Source organism: Notothenia rossii (genome assembly GCF_949606895.1).
Source record: "Notothenia rossii genome assembly, chromosome: 1".
Taxonomy (NCBI): Eukaryota; Metazoa; Chordata; class Actinopteri; order Perciformes; family Nototheniidae; genus Notothenia; species Notothenia rossii.
This window is the reverse complement of record NC_136912.1, coordinates 53,773,443-53,795,456: the sequence shown is the minus strand read 5'-3', so window position 1 is coordinate 53,795,456 and position 22,014 is coordinate 53,773,443. Positions and strand designations below refer to the sequence as shown.

Here is a 22,014-nt window from a genome sequence, read left to right as displayed (position 1 = left end):
CAGATTGAGGAGGAACAATGCGGATTCCGTCCTGGTCGTGGAACGACGGATCAGCTTTTTACTCTCGCAAGGATCCTGGAGGGTGCCTGGGAGTATGCTTATCCAGTCTACATGTGTTTTGTAGACTTGGAGAAGGCATATGACCGGGTTCCAAGGGAGTCACTGTGGGAGGTGCTGCGGGAGTATGGGGTGAGGGGGTCTCTACTCAGGGCCATCCAATCTCTGTACTCCCAAAGCGAGAGCTGTGTCCGGGTCCTCGGCAGTAAGTCGGACCCATTTCAGGTGAGGGTTGGCCTCCGCCAGGGCTGCGCTTTGTCACCAATCCTGTTTGTAATATACATGGATCGGATTTCGAGGCGTAGTCGTGGGGGAGGGGGTCTGCAGTTCGGTGGACTAAGGATTGCACCACTGCTTTTTGCAGATGATGTGGTTCTGATGGCTTCATCGGCCTGCGACCTTCAGCACTCACTGGATCGGTTCGCAACCGAGTGTGAAGCGGCTGGGATGAGGATCAGCACCTCCAAATCTGAGGCCATGGTTCTCAGCAGGAAACCGATGGACTGTCCACTCCAAGTAGGGAATGAGTCCTTACCCCAAGTGAAGGAGTTCAAGTATCTCGGGGTCTTGTTCTCGAGTGAGGGAACAATGGAGCGTGAGATGGGTCGGAGAATCGGAGCAGCGGGAGCGGTACTGCAGTCTCTTTACCGCACCGTTGTGACGAAAAGGGAGCTGAGCCAAAAGGCAAAGCTCTCTGTCTACCGGGCCATTTTCGTTCCTACCCTCACCTATGGTCATGAAGGATGGGTCATGACCGAAAGAACGAGATCGCGGGTACAAGCGGCCGAGATGGGTTTTCTCCGCAGGGTGGCTGGTGTCTCCCTTAGGGATAAGGTGAGAAGTTCGGTCATCCGGGAGGGACTCGGAGTTGAACCGCTCCTCCTTCGCGTCGAAAGGAGCCAGTTGAGGTGGTTCGGGCACCTAGTTAGGATGCCACCTGGGCGCCTCCCTAGGGAGGTGTTCCAGGCACGTCCAGCTGGGAAGAGACCAAGGGGTAGACCTAGAACCAGATGGAGGGATTATATCTCTTCTCTGGCCTGGGAGCGCCTTGGGATCCCCCAGTCAGAGCTGGTTGATGTGGCCAGGGAAAAGAAAGTTTGGGGCTCTCTGCTGGAACTGCTACCTCCGCGACCCGACCACGGATAAGCGGGAGAAGATGGATGGATGGATGGATGAAATAATCTGTATTTGAACTTTACTGTACTAGTTAGTACTCACAAAACATAAAATATTAGTTTTGGTTTTTTAATTATTATTAAACTGTGAATATTCACTCAAATAAATACAAAATATAATAAAATAAACATTAAGGTGCAGCATTTCAATGAACTGAAATAATCTGTATTTGAACTATACTGTACTAGTACCGCAGCCAGTTTGACATTATGACTTGCTTGCAGGGCCGTTTCTTCCTATAGGCGGACTATGCAGATGCATAGGGCCACGGCGGACACTAGGGGGCCCCCAAGCTGAAAGTATTTTTTATTTTATTTTTTCCTCCAAAAAACTAAAAAAGTATAATTCATACACACAAAAATGAACAAAATTAATAGAAGCGGGAGGGCTGAAGCATAGCTTATGGAAGGTAGCCCTCCCGTGCATCATCCTAGCACAACATCGGCATTATTGCGTCAAAAACGTATAGAAATGAAGGAGTACAAAGAAATAAAGAAAACAGGAGAAAAAATTCAATAAAAGTTAGGGCAGGAAAACAATAAATGCATATATACATATATATATATACGAAAACTAGATATAGGGTCATTTTCTGCCAATAGCAGTTTCAACTATCTTTTTTTGGAAATTAAAATACTATATGTACAGATGTACTTGGTGAATGAATAATAATGATAATATATGCATAATTGCATATAAACATTGTGAACACTTATTTTCAAGTGACTTTTTTTACATTCATATGTTCACGCTGTGGTTTGGAACTGCTTTTGAATATTAGGCATTTTGTTATAGAAAATTATTGTGCATAACCAGTACTGTTTTAACACATTTTAATAGATTGAGTTTTTTTAAATATGGGAGTTGTGTGTTCATATTTACCAACACCACAGACTATTCGTAATACTTTTTTTTGGGATGTTATTATTTTTTGTAGATTTGTTGAGCACGTGTTTCCCCATATTTCGGAGCAGTAGTAAAGGTAAGGGAGAAATAGACTGTTATAAAGAGTATTTTTTCTTCAAAAATGTTCTTAGTATGATACAAAATACCTGTTGTTTTTGACAGTTTAGTCTGTACATAATTTATATGGTGCTTCCAATTGAGTTTTTCGTCAACAAGCAGTCCTAAAAATGTACATGCACCAACTTTTTCTATCTCCGTATTGCAAATCTGTATAATGCAGTCATTTCTACTCTCAGACTTTGTATTGAATAACATGTAATTTGTTTTGGCCACATTAAGGGATAATTTATTAATTGCAAACCAGTTATATAGTATTTCTAATTCTGCATTCACAATCTTAACAAGATCGCCAAGATTATGATGGGGGCAGAAAATTCAAAGTTCAGGTTCAGCCTCAATATATTTGGGGAGAATTCAAATGAGCCGTCTTTATTTGTAGACAGCCAAGCCCCCTCCTGTGTTCGGTTAAGCATTATATGCTTAAAAATCCAATGTAGGATATAAACACGACTAAACTGCAATGATAGCAAAGCTGCGGCTTGTGTTTTTGGGGTAATAAAGTCCAAATCATTGTTGGGCTGTCAGCCAATGAGTGACGTCTGAGGAAGATGAGAAATATAAATTAAACATTGTTGAGAAAATGCTGCATTTCTTGCATTTATTGACGTAGAGGACCCTTATTGTTTACCTGAACCTGAACATGAACAGATTCATGCTTCTCCACAGATCATCTTAAAGGCTTCGGAATCCCCCCCATTGTAAAAACTAGGGGCCCCAAACAGCATCTTGCATAGGGGCCCCAAAAAGCTACAAACGGCCCTGCTTGCTTGTCATTCTATTTTCATGTTTTTTAAGGAAAGATTAGCTTGTCCACATTGCTTGCCGAAAGGGCAGATCTGCTGGCACTAACAATTTCTCCTGCTGTGGAGAACACCCTCTCGCTAGGGACAGAGGTAGCAGATACAGTCAGGTAGCGCTTTGCTAACATGGCAACATAAGGATATTTGGCGTTTGTAATAGCTTTGGCTCGGTCTGAACTTTTTGCGAGTGTTGGAGGCTTAAATGCTAGTTGGAGTTGGGTTTGCACTTCAGTCTTTTTTCTTTTGGTACCGGTGATCAGGGCCGGCCCTAGACTTTTGGGGGCCCTAAGTGAGCTTTGGCTTGGGGGCCCCCCTCACTCTAGCGCGTTCTCACTACACACAACACGGAACCAACTTTTGTCTTATGATGTTAGCATAAACACAGTGGACCTAACCTCCTCTAGGGGGTCCGGGGGCATGCCCCCCCGGGAAGATTTTTTTAAATATTGAAGTTAAAAGCATCAATCTGGTAGACTTTGAGAGCAGCATTAAGAGATCTATGGATACATCTCTCAACACCCATATGAAACAGAACTGTAAACAGATTTGTCTTTATGGATATTTTACAAATCACTTAAACTGTATTCTTGTTTTGTCATATAGTATTCCATAACTGTTTTTCATTTATTCTCTCTCGCTGTCCATCTCATAATGTTCACATAGAAACTAGCTGTCAATAGGAATATCATTCAGAAGAATTTCTTGCAAAAATCTGTCACAAAAAGAGGTTGCACATTTAAATTCAGGTGTTGTTATGACAACGTCAGGGGCCAAACAGCCACATTTACTGCTGCAAATACGTTCAAACATGCTGTCGACACGTAAAGCAGTGGCAACTATGCCACCATTTCAGCTGAATTTTTCTCAGAAATACTGTCACATAACATCCATATATTTCAGTGCTAGGTTGATGCTTAGCTAAGCTAACTATGAAACACTTTAACTGACAGGACTCCGGATCAACTGTGTACTGTAAGGTAGCTTCTAGCTTCATGTTGAACAGTAAGTCAACATTTCCCAGAGAACTTTCTTTGAAATCACCAGGTAATGCCAAAAAACATTACATTTAGATTGTATGACAAAGTGATTATTTAATATATCTGGCTAGCAATAGCTACTCGCTAACGGTTTAGCTTACCCCCGCGATTCAAAGTAACGTCAACGTAGCTGTAATATATGCTTTGCTTACATGTTCGCATAACTTGGAAGTTTACTGACATTTACATACCTTGTTTACCTGGCTCAAGTGGTTCAATATCTGCCTGTCTAAAAATGACTGTCACAAATGGGACAACCAAAAATGGATTTCTTATTTTACAGCTGGAAGAAATGTATAGTGATGAAAAAAATCTCCATCAAAATAACTCACACGTTCACTTCACTTGGGAATAATAATTAAACAAAATCAACATGAAGCCACTAAATAAGAGTCTTTTTGAATGGTTTATTGCATGTTTTTATTAGCTGAAGGATAAGGCTACAGTTAAAAATGATAAGTCTTTTAATCCAGGACGATCTTTCAGCTCATTCTTCTGCTCTATTTTTATGTTTGGGCTCAAAAGGCACTGCTGGGGAACCGGTATGGCTACCGAGCTCTTCCTCGTCTTGTCCCGGAGAAGCATTTTGAAGTTCTTTTGTCCAAACTCTCCAAAAATCCTGAAGATGTCAAGCAGCTAAATCAGTGGTACTTAAAAGACAACAATGCGGTCCCACCCACCTACGTTCTTCAGCCAATCACTGATCACTTCCCCCACTTTGGTGACCTCCAGCCTGGGAGTGAAGCGCAGCGGGACGACAGCCTCCTCTCCTGGCGCTTCACAGAGACTAAACTGTTGAAGCTTCTCCGCTCTGCTGCCGCCGCAGCAGAGGCAGCCGGCAACATCACAGCCAAGCAGAAACAACACTTCTTCACATCAGGTCAGACGCCTCACACATTTTCTCACTTATTGACTGAATATAATTTTTTTAAGCTGAGTGTCTCTCTCTTCTTTTCCACAGTCACAGAGCAAGAATTTGAGCAGGGTTTGTGGAAGGATAGCAGCGAACCATCGGCTCTACTCTTTGTGCGAGAGATTCCCTGTCAGAGGATGAAGGACGTTCCTAAACGTCTCACTAAATACATGGACCTGTCTGCAGACGGCCTGCTGGATGCAGAAGCTCAGGGACTCCTTACCGGCCTCAAATCCCACCTCTACGCCACGCGGCAGAAGATTCTTAACTTGAACTGCGTAGAGCTCAGCAAAGGAAGCATTGACCCCAAACGTAAAGAGCATGCTCGGTACCTGGACATGATCTGCGAGCAGTTTGTGTTGCAGATGAAGGCCAGGATAGGAGAGGTGGTTGATTTAAAGGTAGAGGGGAGGAGGAGGAATATTTGGGGAAGCATTGATGAAGAAAAGGAGATCATCTCAGACCTTTGGGTTGAACAGGTTGGATGGCATGTCTCCATGAGTGATGAGCTATGCAGAGGTCTCTACGGCAGGGAAAGCCTTCTGGGTAAACTCTGTTGTGCCATGTGGGAGTCCACCAATGTGCCCCATGGCACCCTGGTGGTACATGGGGCTGCTGGGATGGGGAAGACAGCTTTGCTGTGCAAAGTAGCGCAGGAGACACGCAGCGTTCTTGATGCCGAGGCAGCGGTGGTGATCAGGCTGCTCTCAGCACATCATCCTCAAAGACCCAACATTGACAACGTCCTACGTAGCATCTGCCTCCAAATCTGTTTGGCCTGGGGTTTGGCTCCGCCCTCACCTCTGACAGCCAACAACCACCAGGAGCTGCTCCAGTTCTTCAGGAACGTCCTCACTGAGGTGTCCCAGCAGGGGAACACTTTGCTCATTATCCTTGATGCTGTGGATCATCTCTCAGACGTACACCATGCTCACAAACTCCGCTGGATGCCCGCAAACCTCCCACCCAATGTCCATCTGGTGGTTTCCATGGATACCAACAGTGAGGCGTTTGCTAACATGCGGCTAAAGTTGAATAGTCAGAGGAGTTACTTTGAAGTGGAAGGTTTGTCTCGTGATGAAGGTAGACAAATGATGGAGTCATACCTGCACGAATCTCAGCGAACGTTGACTCCTGAGCAGCGTGAGGCCGTGCTGCGCAGCTTTGAGACCACCGGCTGTCCTCTGCACCTCAAAATGATTCTGTCTGCAGCTAAACGCTGGCTGTCCTTCACCCCGCTCGCAGCAACACATCCGGGCACCAACACACAGGAAGTGATGTTACAGCTCTTCCTGAAGCTGGAGGAGAAACATGGGAAGGAGCTAGTGGGCGGGGCTTTAGGGTACATTGCTCTGGCAAGGTAAGGAGAGTGTCATGTTACTCTTTGTTGTTGTTAATATTGTCTACTAATGCAAATTACCTTTGCGCTTTTTAAAGGTCCCATGTCATGGCCGTTTCCACTGATCATAATTCCATTGTTGAGGTCTACTAGAATAGATTTATATTGTGCAATTTTCCAAACTCACATTGGTTTCTCATACTGCATCTCTGTAAACTACGTGTATTCACTGAATTTCACTCTCTGCCTTTAACGGCTCGTTGTAGCTCCAATAGCTCCAGCCCCCACCCTCCCTGTGAGCACAGTGTGCTCTGATTGGTCCGGACGTTGTGAATCGCGCTGAGCTCCGTGGAGGTGTTGTTTCCTTGTTTAGCGATACGCAGCGAAACACAGCCAAACTCATCCTGAGCACACACAAAGTCACAGCCGAAGTAAAAACAATAAGTTTGGCTTGATATTGAGTAAGAAAAAGGTTGATAAACGCTGTGAGAATGGGTCTGCAGAGAGAATTTTGCCGCGATCCCAACTGGCTGTTATCAGCCTGCAGCCAGCGAGGAGAAATCAGCAGAGCTGCCTGCACTGAGTGTGTGTGTGAGGAAGTCCGTGGATCGGTCAATTTGGACCAATCAGCGGGGGCTTAACGTAACGGCTCCGCGGACGTAACGGCTCCACGGATTGGTCCATTTTGTTCCGGTGTACGGTTGACATCATGCGTACCCGGAAGAATCAATGGACAGTGACGTATCTCCAACGAGGCGTTTTGGGGAGGTCTTTTCTGTGTTAGAGTTTTACTCGCTACAGGGTGTACTTTGAGGGTTTGTGACTCTGCAGACCGTTTACATGCATAAAAACCTTCATAACACAGAAGGGGATGGGTAATAACCAGAAAAGCATGACATGGGACCTTTAAATAACAGAGATGTGTTTGTTTGCAGATAACAATAACATTTTAGACATAATTGGTGACATTGATTGGTGATTGGTTGTTCGAAGTGTGTGGCACTTATGATGGAATGGTAAGGGTACTTCTTTATGAAAATATGGATTAAAATGAAGCTATTTTATGGCTGAATGGACCTAATTATTTGTTAACATTGGTGGAGAACTTATAGTGAAACTGGGCTTTTGTGATATTTTAAATCTCAGATCTGCTCAACAGAACCTGTTACACAGGTCTCAGTGGGTCACTTGTCTCAATCCTGCATTACAATAGGCAGGAAGACTCTGCTGTCGCCCATCAGCTGAAGAGAGTTAACTAATTAGAGGGGCGTGGCCCCACAGCTGTGAAAACTGAGCAATCAGGTGTCCATTTTAGGTAGCTCTTTCCTAGAGCGTCAGCCAGACGAAGACTGACAAAGACATTGGAGTCCTGCGGGAGTCAACGACTGACAAAGACATTGGAGTCCTGCGGGAGTCAAAGACTGACAAAGACATTGGAGTCCTGCGGGACTCACGAGGGAGGCAAAGAGGAGGAAAATTCTACTTTGATTGAGCTAAGTATCGCTGGTGTTTTATTCGATTTTCTTTAGTTTTTCTAGCCCCTCATGCTATAATCATGTGTATTTTCTCCATTCCTGTTCATGTGTCTTCTCGCAATTATCACTGGCCCCGTGTATCTCCTAATCGATATAACCGGCCTGCTCTCGTCTATCCCACATGCTCCACTGAGATCCAACATCTAGTTTCAGGGGGCCTGTGGAACTGCCAGTCAGCTGTTCCTAAGGCTAACTTCATCTCTGGCTACGCTTCCCTGCAGTCCCTGGATTTCCTTGCTCTCACTGAGACCTGGATTACTCCATCCAACACATCCACCCCAGCAGCTCTCTCCACAGCATATTCCTTCACCCACACACCCAGATCCTCTGGCAGAGGAGGTGGCACTGGTCCCCTGCTCTCTCCCAAAAGGGATCTTTTCCCTCTTCAAGCTACCTAACTTCACTCCTTCCACCTTTGAATTCCATGCCGTCACAGTAACCCATCCTATACAATGAACCATTGTTGTTCTCTACCGTCCACCAGGCGCCTTGGGGGACTTCTTGGAGGACTTAGATCATCTCCTCTCACACATCCCTGAAACTGGCCCTCGATCCCGCTGTACTTCTCGGAGACTTCAACCTTCAGACAGGGAAGATAGACAAACTAACATATCTAACATCGCTTTTGCTTTCTCACTGTCTCCATCCCCACCAACTCATAAAGCTGGCAATGTCCTTGATCTCATATTCTCAAGGAACTGCACTGCTTATAACCTCTCTGTAAACCCGCTCCACACATCCGATCACTTCTTCATTTCATTCTCTCTACCCCTTTCCAAACATAACAAACTAATCTCTTCTAACTCTGCACCTGTCCGCCGCAACCTTTGTTCCCTGTCCCCCTCTACCCTTGCCTCATCGGTGCTCTCAGCCCTCCCTTCCTCTGACTCGTTCCAACTCCTGCCTCCAAACTCAGCTGTAGAAACTCTCCTCTCTACTCTTTCATCTTCTCTGGACTCTCTCTGTCCTCTCACATCTCGGCAGGCTCGTCAGTCCCCTCCTGCTCCCTGGCTAAATTATGCACTGCGTGCTAATAGAACCATCCTTCGGGCAGCAGAACGGAAACGGTGGAAATCCAAACACCATGACGACCTCCTAACCTATCAGGCTCTCCTCTCCTCTTTCTCTGCTTCGATTTCTCAGGCAAAAAGCACTTTCTTTCAAGATAAGACCCAATCTTCCTATTCCAATCCCCAAAAACTATTTTCCATCTTCTCCACCCTCTTGGACCCCCCCAAAGCCCATCCCCCCTCCTCCCTTCTGTCAAGCGACTTTGTTAACTACTTTGAAAAAAAGGTTGATGATATTTGCTCTTCTTTTTCTGACTCACCTTTACTCACCGCTGGGTCACCAGACCCTCCCTTCACCCACACACTGACCTCCTTCTCCCCTCTCTCTCCAAGTGAGGTTCTTACCCTCATTACCTCTGCCCGCCCTACCACCTGTCCTCTGGACCCTATCCCCTCAAACCTCCTTCAAACTATCGCTCCTGATATTCTACCGTTTCTCACCCATTTCATCAACACTTCTCTAACTTCTAGTCACTTTCCAAACAGTCTCAAGAAGGCAAGAGTAAACCCTCCCCTAAAGAAACCCACTCTCAACCCGTCTGATGTTATAAACTACAGGCCTGTCTCTCTCCTCCCGTTCCCGTCTAAAACACTTGAAAGCGCTTGTCTTTGAACAACTCTCCTGTTATCGCCATCAGAACGACCTTCTGGATCCGCACCAGTCTGGTTTCAAGGCAGGTCACTCAACAGAAACTGCTCTCCTTGCTGTCTCTGAGGAACTGCACACTGCTAAAGCAGCCTCCCTCTCCTCTGTCATCATCCTTCTGGACCTGTCTGCTGCATTCGACACGGTGAACCATCAGATCCTCCGTCGCACTCTCCCAAAACTTGGAGTTTCAGGCTCTGCACTTTCCCTCCTCACCTCATACCTCAAAGACCGTACCTAAAGGGTTACTTGGAGAGGGTCGGAGTCCGACCCTTGTCAATTAACTACAGGGGTCCCTCAAGGCTCTGTTCTTGGTCCCCTCCTCTTCTCCTTGTACACAAACTCGCTCGGATCAGTCATTAGCCTGCATGGTTTTTCATACCACTGCTACGCTGATGACACCCAATTAATTCTGTCCTTTTCCCGCTCAGAGAACCAGGTCGTCGCACGCATCTCTGCTTTTCTAGCAGACATCTCTCGGTGGATGTCTGCTCACCACCTCAAGCTCAAACTTGACAAGACTGAACTGCTTTTCCTTCCGGGAAAAAATTGTCCCACTCTTGACCTAACAATCAACATCGGCACCTCTGTTGTTTCCCCGACTCAGACTGCAAGGAATCTGGGTGTGACCCTAGATAACAAACTGTCCTTCACTGCAAACATCGCTGCTACAACTCGCTGCTGCAGATACACTCTTTACAACATCAGCAGAATACGTCCCCAGCTGACCCAGAAAGCGATGCAGATTCTGGCCCAGGCTCTCGTCACCTCACGCCTAGACTACTGCAACTCCCTCCTGGCTGGTCTACCTGCATGTGCCATCTAACATCTGCAGCTCATCCAGAATGCAGCGGCTCTTCTGGTCTTCAACCTTCCAAAATGTTCCCACACCACGCCGCTCCTCCGCTCACTTCACTGGCTTCCAGTTATTTCTAGAATCCACTTGAAGACACTGGTACATGCGTACCATGCTGCGAATGGATCTGGCCCTTCCTACATCCAGGACATGGTTAAACCGTACACCCCAGCACGTGCATTCCGCTCTGCATCGGCCAAACGGCTCGCTGCACCCGCACTGCGAGGGGGAACCAAGTTCCCATCAGCAAAAATACGTGGGTTTGCTATCCTGGCTCCAAAATGGTGGAATGAGCTCCCCATTGAAATCAGGAAAGCAGATAGCTTGCACATCTTCCAGCGCAGACTGAAAACTCATCTCTTTCGACTCCACTTTGAAGCGATAGAATTATTAACAAAGAACTGCTAACAGAGTACTTATATACTAATAAAGGGCTGGCTTATCTATAGCCTGTTGAGTAGCACTTGAAATGTTTGGCTCTATGAAACCTGATGTACTTATATGATTCTGTTTTCTTCAAGTTTGTATCTTCCTGGTCAAATGTACTTATTGTAAGTTGCTTTGGATAAAAGCGTCAGCTAAATGCAATGTAATGTAAAATGTAATGTAATAGTGTCCTGCAAACACAGGGCACACAATAAAGACACCGAAATGTTTACATTTTCATACTATCCAGTATCCGTAATCAGAATAACATCCGAGGAAAAGGTTTGGAGGCACATTTATATATTAACCATAGTACAGTGTGAATTAATTTAAATGAAATGCATCTGCAAATGTCATCATTGTTCAGCAAAAAGGGGCCTTTTTTTATTTTTGTAATAATTATCTATCGCAATTAGTTAAAAGGCATGTTGAATTTAAATGAGAAGGAATGCATATCCAATTATTCATCCAGTTGAAGTCGCATTTATGTAGAAGTGAGATATGTTAAACCTTATCATGTGTACCTTAGGAGTAAAAAACATCAACACTAATAGTAATGATATTAAGTCATTTCAATATATGGAACCTTGCTAGACTAAAAACAATAAAACTAACTCCTCAGGGAAGGTGTGCTGGAAGCTGAACTACGTGACGTCATGTCTCTCGATGATGACATCATCAGTGAGGTGTACAAGTACTCCCTACCTCCATCCACCACGTTAATCCGGCTGCCCCCTCTCCTCTGGGCTCGACTTAGACACGACCTCGAGGATCACCTGGAAGAGCGCTGGACGAGGGGGGTCGCTGCCATTGCCTTCAAACACTGGTGAAGAAAAATAAATCTGATAAACCTACACATGGCTCAAGGGAACATTTTTAATCTGTGTGTGTTTGTGTGTGTGTGTATGTGTGTGCGCGCATGTGAAGGCGTCTGTGTGAGGCAGTTTCAACTCGTTATTTGACATCAGAGCGCCGTGGGCGGAGCCTCAGGATCCTGGCAGAGTACTTCCTCGGTCGGTGGTCGGGGAAACTGAAGCCTGTGGCTCTCCAGGGTCTGTCGCTGCTCCTTTCTGATAGAAAGGTACAAAAGACTCAAAATAGATTAGCTTCTAAATTAAGTCATTGTACTGAAGATGAAATAAATATTTATCTCTGCTTTTTATTTGAACGAAATGTTGTTTTGGATTTTTATTTCGACAGCAGTCTTTGACTTCAATGACCTTCTTTGACCTTTCTGTACCGTCCTATGCAGAAGTTTTTTCGACTGTCGATTGTGTATTTTGATTGGCTTTATGGTGTCAGGTCCCACCCCAGCCGCTGTGGTTTGCTCCAGGATTGGCCAACATCAGAAAGCTCCAGGAGTTGCCCTATCACCTGCTGCATGCTGGTCTGTGGGAGGAGCTGCAACAGGAAGTCATTGGTAAGATTTGGGAAGAGACTCAGTATAAATACAAATATTGTGTTAGTTGTATTGTTCGATACAGCTACTGAGTAAACAACACGAACCCAGTTTGAAATGATAAAACAAATGATAAACACTAAAACATAATGATATGATTGATAAAAGTAATACACTAATAATATAAAAGCACTATACTTATATAATATTATATATAATAATATACGGTATAAACGCCTTTCTTTCATTGCTATAATTTGCCATTGCTTAACTATATGAGCAGGTTTAATTCAACTACAATCATTATTCATTTTTTAAAATACCAAAATAAAGAAGATTAAAGAAACAGCATCAGGTTCAATAAAATGAGTCATTATAAAAAAAAGTTTGGTGTAATAGTACTAAAAGAAAAACATTTATTTAAACATTTGTATTCACTCTCAATACTTACAAATGCACATTTCAAGTAGTAGTAGTAGTAGTAGTAGTAGTAGTAGCAGTATTAGTATTGTTTCTTCCTAATTTGTACAAACCAGTTCAGTAAATAAATAAATAAATATAAATAAATAAATGTGTTAAATTTTTCAGGCAGTGCTGAGTGGCTGTACTGTAAGAGCAGGGTTTGTGGGGTGTCCAGTGTGATCCAGGATCTGGACCAGTGCTCCAAGTACATGGACTGCACTGAGACCAGCCTGCTCCGAGACACTCTGCTCCTGATCAAAGCCAGTCTGGACTTCCTGGACGGTCACATGGGTCAGCTATGACATTACATTACATTACATTGCATTTAGCTGACGCTTTTATCCAAAGCGACTTACAATAAGTGCATTCGACCAGGAAGATACAACCTTGAAGAAAACAGAATCATATAAGTACATCAGGTTTCATTGAGCCAAACATTTAAAGTGCTACTCAACTGGCTTTAGATAAGCCAGCCCTTTATTAGTATATAAGTGCTTTGTTAGTAATTCTATCGCTCGAAGTGGAGTCGAAAGAGATGAGTTTTCAGTCTGCGCCGGAAGATGTGTAAGCTTTCTGCTGTCCTGATTTCAATGGGGAGCTCATTCCACCATTTTGGAGCCTGGATAGCAAACCCACAAGTTTTTGCTGAGCGGGGAAAGGACAGAATTAGTCTGGTGTCGTCAGCGTAGCAGTGGTATGAAAAACCATGCGGGCTAATGACAGACCCGAGCGAGTTTGTGTACAAGGAGAAGAGGAGGGGACCAAGAACAGAGCCCTGAGGGACGCCTGTAGTTAATTGACAAGGGTCGGACTCGGACCCTCTCCAAGTTACCCTGTAGGTGCGGTCTTTGAGGTATGAGGTGAGGAGGGAAAGTGCAGTGCCTGAAACTCCAAGTTCTTGGAGAGTGCGAAGGAGGATCTGATGGTTCACCGTGTCGAATGCAGCAGACAGGTCCAGAAGGATGATGAAAGAGGAGAGGGATGCTGCTTTAGCAGTGTGCAGTTCCTCAGTGACAGCAAGGAGAGCAGTTTCTGTTGAGTGACTTTGCCTTGAAACCAGACTGGTGCGGATCCAGAAGACATGTGTCAATATTAAGTTATTCACCTTTTTTTGGTTTCAAATATTTCTAATCATAGTTCGTCTATGATTTTTACTTCAGAAAAACATTGCCCGTCCAAAAGAAAAGTTGCACACTAATATTTAGTTGTACCGCCTTTAGCTTTGGCACGCAGTCGCCGTGGCATCACTTTGATAAGCTTCTGCAATGACACAAAATGTATTTCTGTCCAGAGTTGCATTCATTTTCTGCCAAGATCTGGTATTTATGATTGGAGAGTCGTACCGCTGCGCAAAGTCTTCTCCAGCACATCCCAAAGACTCAATGGGGCTGAGGTCTGGACTTCCATGTGTATAAAGGTTGTTTCCTGCTCCCTGAAGCACTCATTCACAATTTGAGCCCCCCTGGCATTTTCCTCTTGGAATATGTCCGTGCCATCAGGGAAGAAAAACTCCATTGATGGAAAGACCCGGTCGACTACTCGCAATGTCGCACAATTAACACGTCATCAGAGCGCAACCTCTACCACTCCACATACACTCACCGCCGGTCCGCTACAACAGCACACTTCATTCCACCTCCACTCCGCCCTTACGCTTACTTGACCCTCTACCCACTCCTCTTCTGAAGTCTTGCCTCCCCGTCCTCTGCCCCTATCTCGCTAACCTTTTAAACTCCTCGCTGTCCCATGGAACCGTCCCCTCTGCTGCTGTAATTCCAATCCTCCAAAACAGGACTGGATCCCTCCTCCCTCACTAATCACCCCCCCTTTTCCAACCTCCCATTCCTCTCAAAAACACTTCCATTGCCATCTCCAAACCAATCAGCTTTATGATCCCCACCAGTCTGGATTTCGTCCTCACCACAGCACAGAAACGGCACTCATCAAAGTCCTCAATGACCTCCTCACCTCTGCTGACACTGGTTCCCTCAATATCCTCATCCTCCTCGACCTGAGTGCAGCCTTTGATACCGTGAGCCACACCATCCTGCTCACCCGACTCAGACAGGGACAATGGTATTGAAGGTACTGCACTCAGATGGCTCCAGTCCTACCTCACTGAACGATCACACTTAATTTCCCTCCCCAACCACTCCTCTGCCACAGCTTCAGTCACCCAAGGTGTTCCTCAAGGATCAGTACTCGGCCCCCTCCTCTTCATCATCTTCATCCTCCTTCCCGGTCAAATACTCTGCCACTTCAACCTGGACTTCCACTGCTACGCTGATGACAGCCAGATCTACCTCAGCACCAAATCTCTCCATAACCCACCCCTCACCCACATACTGTATATAGAAATGTTATTCATTATCGATAGCACCCCTGTTTCCCCCTCCACTCAGGCATGCAACCTTGGCTTTATCTTTGACCCCACCCTTTCCCTCAAGCCTCAAATTCGCCAAACAGTCGAAACCTAATTTGACCACCTCCGCAATATTGCAAAACTCTGACCCTCTCCCACCCGCCCCGCAGCCGAACGAGTTATCCATGCCTTAATTTCCTCCCGCCTTGACTACTGCAACTCACTTCTATACGGCATCAGCTCTACATCCCTCAATAGACTCCAACTGGTTCAAAATGCAGCCGCACGACTCCTCGCGCATACCAAATCACCCCAGACCTCAACGAAGTTAAATGGCTTCCTGTCTCCCACCGCATGAATTACAAAATTCTGGTCCTCACCTACAAAGCTCCCCCCCATATCACCAACCTTCTCACCCCCTATCAACCCCCACGTCCCTCTGATCCACCGCATCGGTCTCCTATCCATTGCCAAATAATCCAAACTCCGCAGCATTGGGGACAGAGCCATTTCAGTGGCAGCTCCTAGACTCTGGAATTCCCTCCCCCAAGTTCTTCGTCATTCCGAGTCCCTCACACTCTTTCAGTTCCGCCTCAAAATGTATCTCTTCACCTCTGTCTACCCATAAGCGCTTCCCTATTATTCACTGCAGTTCTTATCCAATGGGAGGCTCTTACAGATTGGCTTAGGTGCTGTTTACACGGGTACGAAACGGGTTGTATCTGCTACTTTTCTCTTTCGTATAGCTCGTTAGTTCACGCGAGGCCGTAAAGGAACCGCGGAAACGGACCCCTAAAACGATAACGGGTCCCAAGGTGGACAGATCTGCGGACGGAATGCTCTGGGGGGCCAAACGGCTCCGTGTGTACGTCCTATATGATAATTTCCTGATAACGATGAAGCCATAGCCCCGCCTCTCCCCACATCTGCTGCTCACTGCTGTAGCATGGTCAGTAGTTACTGGCTACTGCTACTTACCATGCTACGTGCAAAATCTACAGCTCCTCTACCACAACCATCAGCAACAAGTGGATATGGTGAACTACATAACTATATGTTGCTAAATCCACAGTAGAGCAACCATGCTCGGGGGTCTTCTTCGCTGCTTTTGGTGTATTTTGTGGCGGAAGTACGCCACTTACAGGCCCGGCATATGTACTACAGCGTCTCCAGCGGGTCGAGCGGTCTTGTGTGAAGGGACACGTTTATTGAGCCGTATCCGTGTTAATGGAAGACTTTTTTTTATATCGAATTTGGTTCGTTTGCGTTTCGTTTGCGTTAGCGTTCCTGTGTAAATGAGGCCTTAGTTAAATCCAGTTGGGGATTTTTTTTTTGGACGGCAGTGTAAGATAATGTTCTTAACCAAAATAAATGTAAAAAGTTAACAGAAATGTTCAAAAAATTCAAACAAATGCAGTAACTTGTTTTTCATACTTGTTTCAGACATGTCTCTGTTTTACACTGAGCTGTTGGCCAGACTCTGCTCCTTGGCTAAGCCTTTTCCCTCGGTGATTGGCCAGCTGTGTGGCCAATGTGAAGAGTGGTTACTGACGCGCCCCGAGCCCATCCTCATTCCCAAGTGCAGTTTCCTGCGGCAGCCAGGAGGGGCGCTACAATACACGCTGACCGGACTGCAGGGAGGTCAGGGAATTATGCTGCTACTCTTAAAGTAGCATTAAATTAGATAAAGTAGATCTAAAACATTTATGTTTAAACCTAGAAAGTGAACATTTTTTATATTTTTTGTTTCAACTTCAATAATTAACAGGGTATAAATCCTGTGACAACGAACCTCAAGCTGTCAGTTGTTAGTTAGTTTAGTTTAATTTTTTCAAATGTATTCATTGCTGTTAGTTTTGCATTCGGTCTCCGAAATGATGCTAACCGTAAGTGAGCAAGTCAAAGCTATGTTAGCTAACATTGCTTGCAGCCGACTGAAAGTATTTTGTGAGGACCCGCATCAGAGGTTTTACCTGTCGCCTTCTTCTTTTTCATTTCAGGTGTGCTCTGTGTGGACCTCAATGTGGAGGCGGAACTTCTGGTTGCAGGTTCAGATGGTGGCGTGGTGGCTGTCTGGAGCCTCTCTGACCACCAGCTCGTACACTCACTGCTAGGACACACAGGTTCATTAGAGAATAGTAAGAAGGATATAAAGTCATTATTAATATAAATATGAATAACCTAATCTGTTTGTAGGTGCTGTTCTGTGCGTCAAGGTGGTTGACAGCGCTGCCAACTGCCTCTCAGTGGCAGCGGATGGCTCTCTGAGGAGGTGGAGCCTGGTGAATGGCCAACAGCTGCTCTGCATCAAGGAGGCCATTCCTGTCGACCCCGCCCCTTCCTCAGTACACATACACCTGTCTGAGCAGCTGATCTTCATTTACACCAGGACACAGGTACCATAATGAAGCCAATAGAGTTGTTCAGGAATGAGTCCTAAAGCCCGTAAATGAGTCATCATTTTACAATTCTGGTTAAACATAAACATCAACGTTTCTGAACAGGTTTTTGGTTAGATGCCTAAAATAAAGTCTGTGGTAACACAATCTTAGGAGTTTTGCAATATAACTCTATGACATAAAATACGAAAGTTAATACCCCACTCATGTAAATGTCAAATGCTCCTGCCATAAAAGCTAACCGGTGTCCGCTTTTAGCTTAGTGGGTGGTGATCCAAAGCCCTATGACCATGATGTTGCTGTTTATAGCCTAATGTTAACTTTTTACTTCTGGCGATTTCATTCACACTTCAAAAATCATAAAGTCGTGTTAATAAGTCGAAATTATTCTGCTGAACAAATTTGGAAGAATCACAAACGTGTGATGACACCTATCTTATTTTCTGCAATTCTCCAAAATCCAATAAAAAAATTCCCAGTTTTTTTCCTAAGGAACCCTTCTGACGCTAACATTTGTGTTGGCATACAAAATTATGTCTTCATTGCAAAACTCTATTGAACATTTGTGCCAGATCCTTGATATCAGATGTTGTTATAACATCATAACTACTACTAGTCATTTTGCTTTTGAAATAAATACAATTACTACCACTACTAGTACTTGTAGTTAAATCCAGGATTGTGTTTGGATCAGAGTTCTTGCTGTTTCAGGTGAAGGTGTGGCAGCTGGACGGGGGTGAGGTCCTCAGCAGCAGTAATGCTGACGGGTCGGTGGTGCTGGGAGTTCTGGGAGAATCAGTGGTTTCTATGTGTAATTCTGGTCTTGTCAGAATATCTCAACCTATCAATGGGACTCAAACTGTTGAGACTCGGCTGGAAAACTGTCAGAGAAGTGTGACCCTGTCTAAATCTGTTAACTTACCAAAACGTGGGAAAGTGTTCTTTGTTTCTAAAGAAGGCTTCCTCTATCAGGTGTGTGTTTTCTCCATCTGTCATTCTCTTTTTGTTGTGCAAAATGTATTACATGGGAGCTGGATGTCTGGAGAATTTTAGAGCAAGAAGAAATAATAACTCTGCAATTGTGACACTTTCTTTTTGTGTAAAAATAACATACTCTAATAGTTTGGCCGATAGACAATCCCCTAAACATCCATAAATATCAATAGTACATACAAAATATCTTAAATTCCACTATCCTCCTAAGTTCAATCATTTGGCTCCAAAGAAGTTGTTTCTTAATTTCCTCTAAATATTGTATGTTTGAAACAGTTTATCCGTTACATTTAAACCAATTAATATATTTTTTATTTGATTATTTATTTGTTAAATATTAATATATGTTATTTTTATCTGTATATGTAATACTGTACTATTGTGTTTTAATTGTGAGGGCATTTCTCACTTATTTGTTTATTGTTTCAAACCAAAAAAAGGAAATTAATCAACATTTAAATACAAAATAAAAATAATCATTAGTTCATTAAAATTAGCTCCACCTCATCTAAATATTACAGTAGAATCCAGATTTTAAATAATGAACTGAAGATATAGTCTCATTACATTTGTCTAGTTTGATGCTTTAAATACATTTCTTATTATACTTACATACATACTTAATGTAATGAAGTAACATTTTTACAGTTACAGTTATTTTTAAAGCTAGTTATTAATACTTTTACTTAAGTAAATATTCGGAATACTTCCTGCTCCATAGTTCATAGGCAACAGCCAGTGTGAACCAGTGGGGGGGATGCCAGCCCAGTCACATTATAATCAGCCAGTATTTATCCTTAACATGTGCTACGCATGTTCATAACTCATAATGATGGTATTTACCTTCCTATCTGCAGATTTCCTTGAAGGGGAGACACATGGCAGTAAAGTTTCCGCTTGTTCCTTCTCTGCTTTCAGTCAATGAGGATGAAAACATACTGGTAGCAGGTAGGACTGTTATTGACATAACTAACAAATAAATACTGAAAACAGACTGGCTTGTTAAGTCTGTTTTCTCTTTATAAATGAGTCGGAATAGGGGGACTTTCAAATACTTTTGATAAAATTCCCCAAAACATAGTTTATTGTCAAGCCTTCCTTCATGTTCCTCCGTGTGCAGCATACTGAAGGGATAAAACAAGAGGAAGCCAGGATCTCATTCTGTTTCCTGTTTCTCACGTCCATGTGCACATTCTCAGAGTGAAAGAAGCGACACTGTGTTTGTGTCCTGTACAGGCAGTGATCGGACTCTGAGCCTCTTCAACATCGACGGAGACTCTGTTGACAGATTCCTGGAGCTCCAACACGACGACAGCGTTTTGTCTGCCTGCGTCTCCTCAGACTGCCGAGTGCTCGCCTCAGGAGCTGCTGACCAACTCATCAGAGTAACACACTAACATACAGTAGATGTAGATGGTAATCATGATGTGCTGGCAGCGGCTTCTCCGTGAGGCGTTCTGTCAAAGCCACGCTTCACAGTTGGAATAAAGGCCCCAAATTTGCCTCATACTAAAATCCTCCCAGTTGCTTTACTAGTTAGCCTGTGCAGTGGCTTCAAAGTAAAAGCTTTTAAGCTGCTTTATAGTGAAATCTCCCCAGCTGTGTCACAGGTAAAGCTTATCCAGTTATTTCATAGTGGGAGGTCCTCAAACTCCCAATGTAACGCTCTCTTCATTCACCTCAGCAAAATGTTAAGCTTTTTCAAAGTAAAAGCCCTCTACATGCTTCACTGTCAAATCCATGAAGCTGCCTCAAAGTAAAAGCAAATCCAGCCTTTCTGCTATTTCACAATTCCTGTAGCTGCTACACAGTACACATAAATACCATCAGAGTTTCTTTATAATAGAATCCTTCCAGTTGCTTTATTGTAAAAGCCTGTGCACTAACAGTCTTTCACTTGCTTCACAGGAAAACCCCCAGACTGCTCAAAGCACTTAAGGTGCTTCACATCAAACACTCTCCATATATGTATTACAGTAAAAGCCATCAATCTGCTACACAGAACAAATTATTTCAGCTATTTTATTCCACAGTATAATTCACAGTGAATACGTCAAGATGTTCCACACTTAAAAAAAACCCAGCTGCTTTAAAGTACATCTTAAAGACCTATTTGTGGAGAATCTACAGCTCTACTGAGGCAGTTTTCACATGCTCTTTTTTCTGTATGAACTTCTTCTTTTACAGATCTGGTCGGCGACCACAGGTGCGTTGTTGGACACTCTGAGTGGCTCAGACTCCCCCGTCACTTCTGTTCTTCTGTATCACGGCTTTGTGCTTTCAGCCTCAAAGGCAGATGCCAGCGTCCTTCTGTGGAGTCTGAAATACGACCTCCGCCACAAACCCACCGCCACCATCCCTGCAGGCTGCGCCCACGTGGCCGTCACTGAAGACGCAGACCGGGTTTTTTACGTCCGGCAGCAGAGCCAAACGACGGTCCTCAGCTGGAACAACAACACAGGTCATTGCAAAGAGAGAGATGTACACGTTTGTGCCCCTGTATGTACATATTTATTTAACTCCACCACCTTCTCTAGTGTGTCTCTATGGTTATCATGTTCAAGTGATGTAAGCTAGTGTTTGTCACACTACTTTTTTATTTGTTAAGTTATTTCTATCTGTATATTGATCTTTAATATCTTACTTTTATGTTTTGATTGTGATATCATTTCTCATTATATTATGTATTTTTGCAAACCAAATAATCAATTGTTTAATGTTAAAATATAATAAGGAGTAAATAGTTGTAAATGAGCTCTAGGTAATCTACCTACAACTTAACATTCTGCTTTTACATCTATTCACGTGTAATGTCATCTTATACATTAATTACTGTGGTGATCATGTTGAAATAATAAAAGCAGGTATGTGTCAGTGTTTGTAAAGCACCCTCTACAGGTGGAGACTCTGACCCCCCCCCCCCCCCCCCCCCGGATCTCCCTGCAGGTTCTCTGTCTGAGTGTTATGCGGTCTCTGCTGAGGTCTGCTGCCTGGAGGTAGCTCAACACAAGCGGCTGCTGCTCTGCGGGCTGACCACCGGCACAGTGCTCATCTACCCTCTGTCCCTGCCCCAGGAGACGCTCTGCATTCCCCCCCCAGAGAGCCTCTCCAGGGTGCTCTGCATAGCCGTCAGCTCCCAGGAGAAGCATATGGCGGTGGCCTACGAGGATTCTGTGTGTTTGTTCGAGATCACAAACAGAGACAGTTTCCCCACGGTGGAGGGGCCCCTGAAGAGGGTCCCCCTGTCTCTGCTCCACGCCCCGCTGTCCTCCATGGCCCTGCTGCCCGACCGCAGGCTGCTGTACGGGACCAGCTGCGGGGAGGTGAAGCTCCACGACTTCAGCAGCGGCAGCAGCTCAGACCTGGAGCCCCACCGCAGCAGGGTGACATGTGTGACGGCCGGGCACTGGGGGACCCACGCCTTGGTGGGCTCCGAGGACGCTGTCCAGAGGCTTTGGGCCCTGAGCCCACTGGTGCTGGACCACACCATGGAGTACAAGGTCAGAACTACTGTGGTT

The 22,014-nt window shown here is 44.6% G+C and overlaps 1 protein-coding gene and 1 long non-coding RNA gene across 5 annotated transcripts in view; one reads left to right on the top strand and one right to left on the bottom strand.

The window, feature by feature from the left end:
* Positions 1-22,014, top strand: part of nwd1 (NACHT and WD repeat domain containing 1) — a 42,707-nt gene that overhangs the window by 17,515 nt on the left and 3,178 nt on the right. The window contains exons 4-16 of one of the 3 annotated variants that reach the window (XM_079672982.1): positions 4,622-4,976; positions 5,058-6,369; positions 11,504-11,707; positions 11,809-11,962; positions 12,184-12,301; positions 12,869-13,033; positions 16,548-16,745; positions 17,105-17,227; positions 17,301-17,500; positions 19,354-19,444; positions 19,733-19,881; positions 20,684-20,957; positions 21,443-21,996. In XM_079672982.1, coding sequence (XP_079529108.1) covers positions 4,622-4,976; positions 5,058-6,369; positions 11,504-11,707; positions 11,809-11,962; positions 12,184-12,301; positions 12,869-13,033; positions 16,548-16,745; positions 17,105-17,227; positions 17,301-17,500; positions 19,354-19,444; positions 19,733-19,881; positions 20,684-20,957; positions 21,443-21,996 — 3,897 coding nt within the window. Of the gene's footprint in view, positions 1-4,621; positions 6,370-11,503; positions 11,708-11,808; positions 11,963-12,183; positions 12,302-12,868; positions 13,034-16,547; positions 16,746-17,104; positions 17,228-17,300; positions 17,501-19,353; positions 19,445-19,732; positions 19,882-20,683; positions 20,958-21,442; positions 21,997-22,014 lie in introns of all 3 variants that reach the window. The other 2 variants (XM_079672981.1, XM_079672980.1) reach the window with 2 other exon arrangements.
* Positions 5,909-19,774, bottom strand: LOC307034295. 2 transcript variants are annotated; one of them, XR_013806859.1, is made up of 7 exons: positions 19,340-19,774; positions 17,078-17,214; positions 12,102-12,282; positions 11,833-11,951; positions 11,587-11,704; positions 6,116-6,307; positions 5,909-6,034 (listed from the first exon to the last, which is right to left on the bottom strand). It is a non-coding gene; the product is annotated as an uncharacterized lncRNA (long non-coding RNA). The 2 variants fall into 2 exon arrangements; XR_013806860.1 differs by having other exon boundaries at positions 17,078-17,211.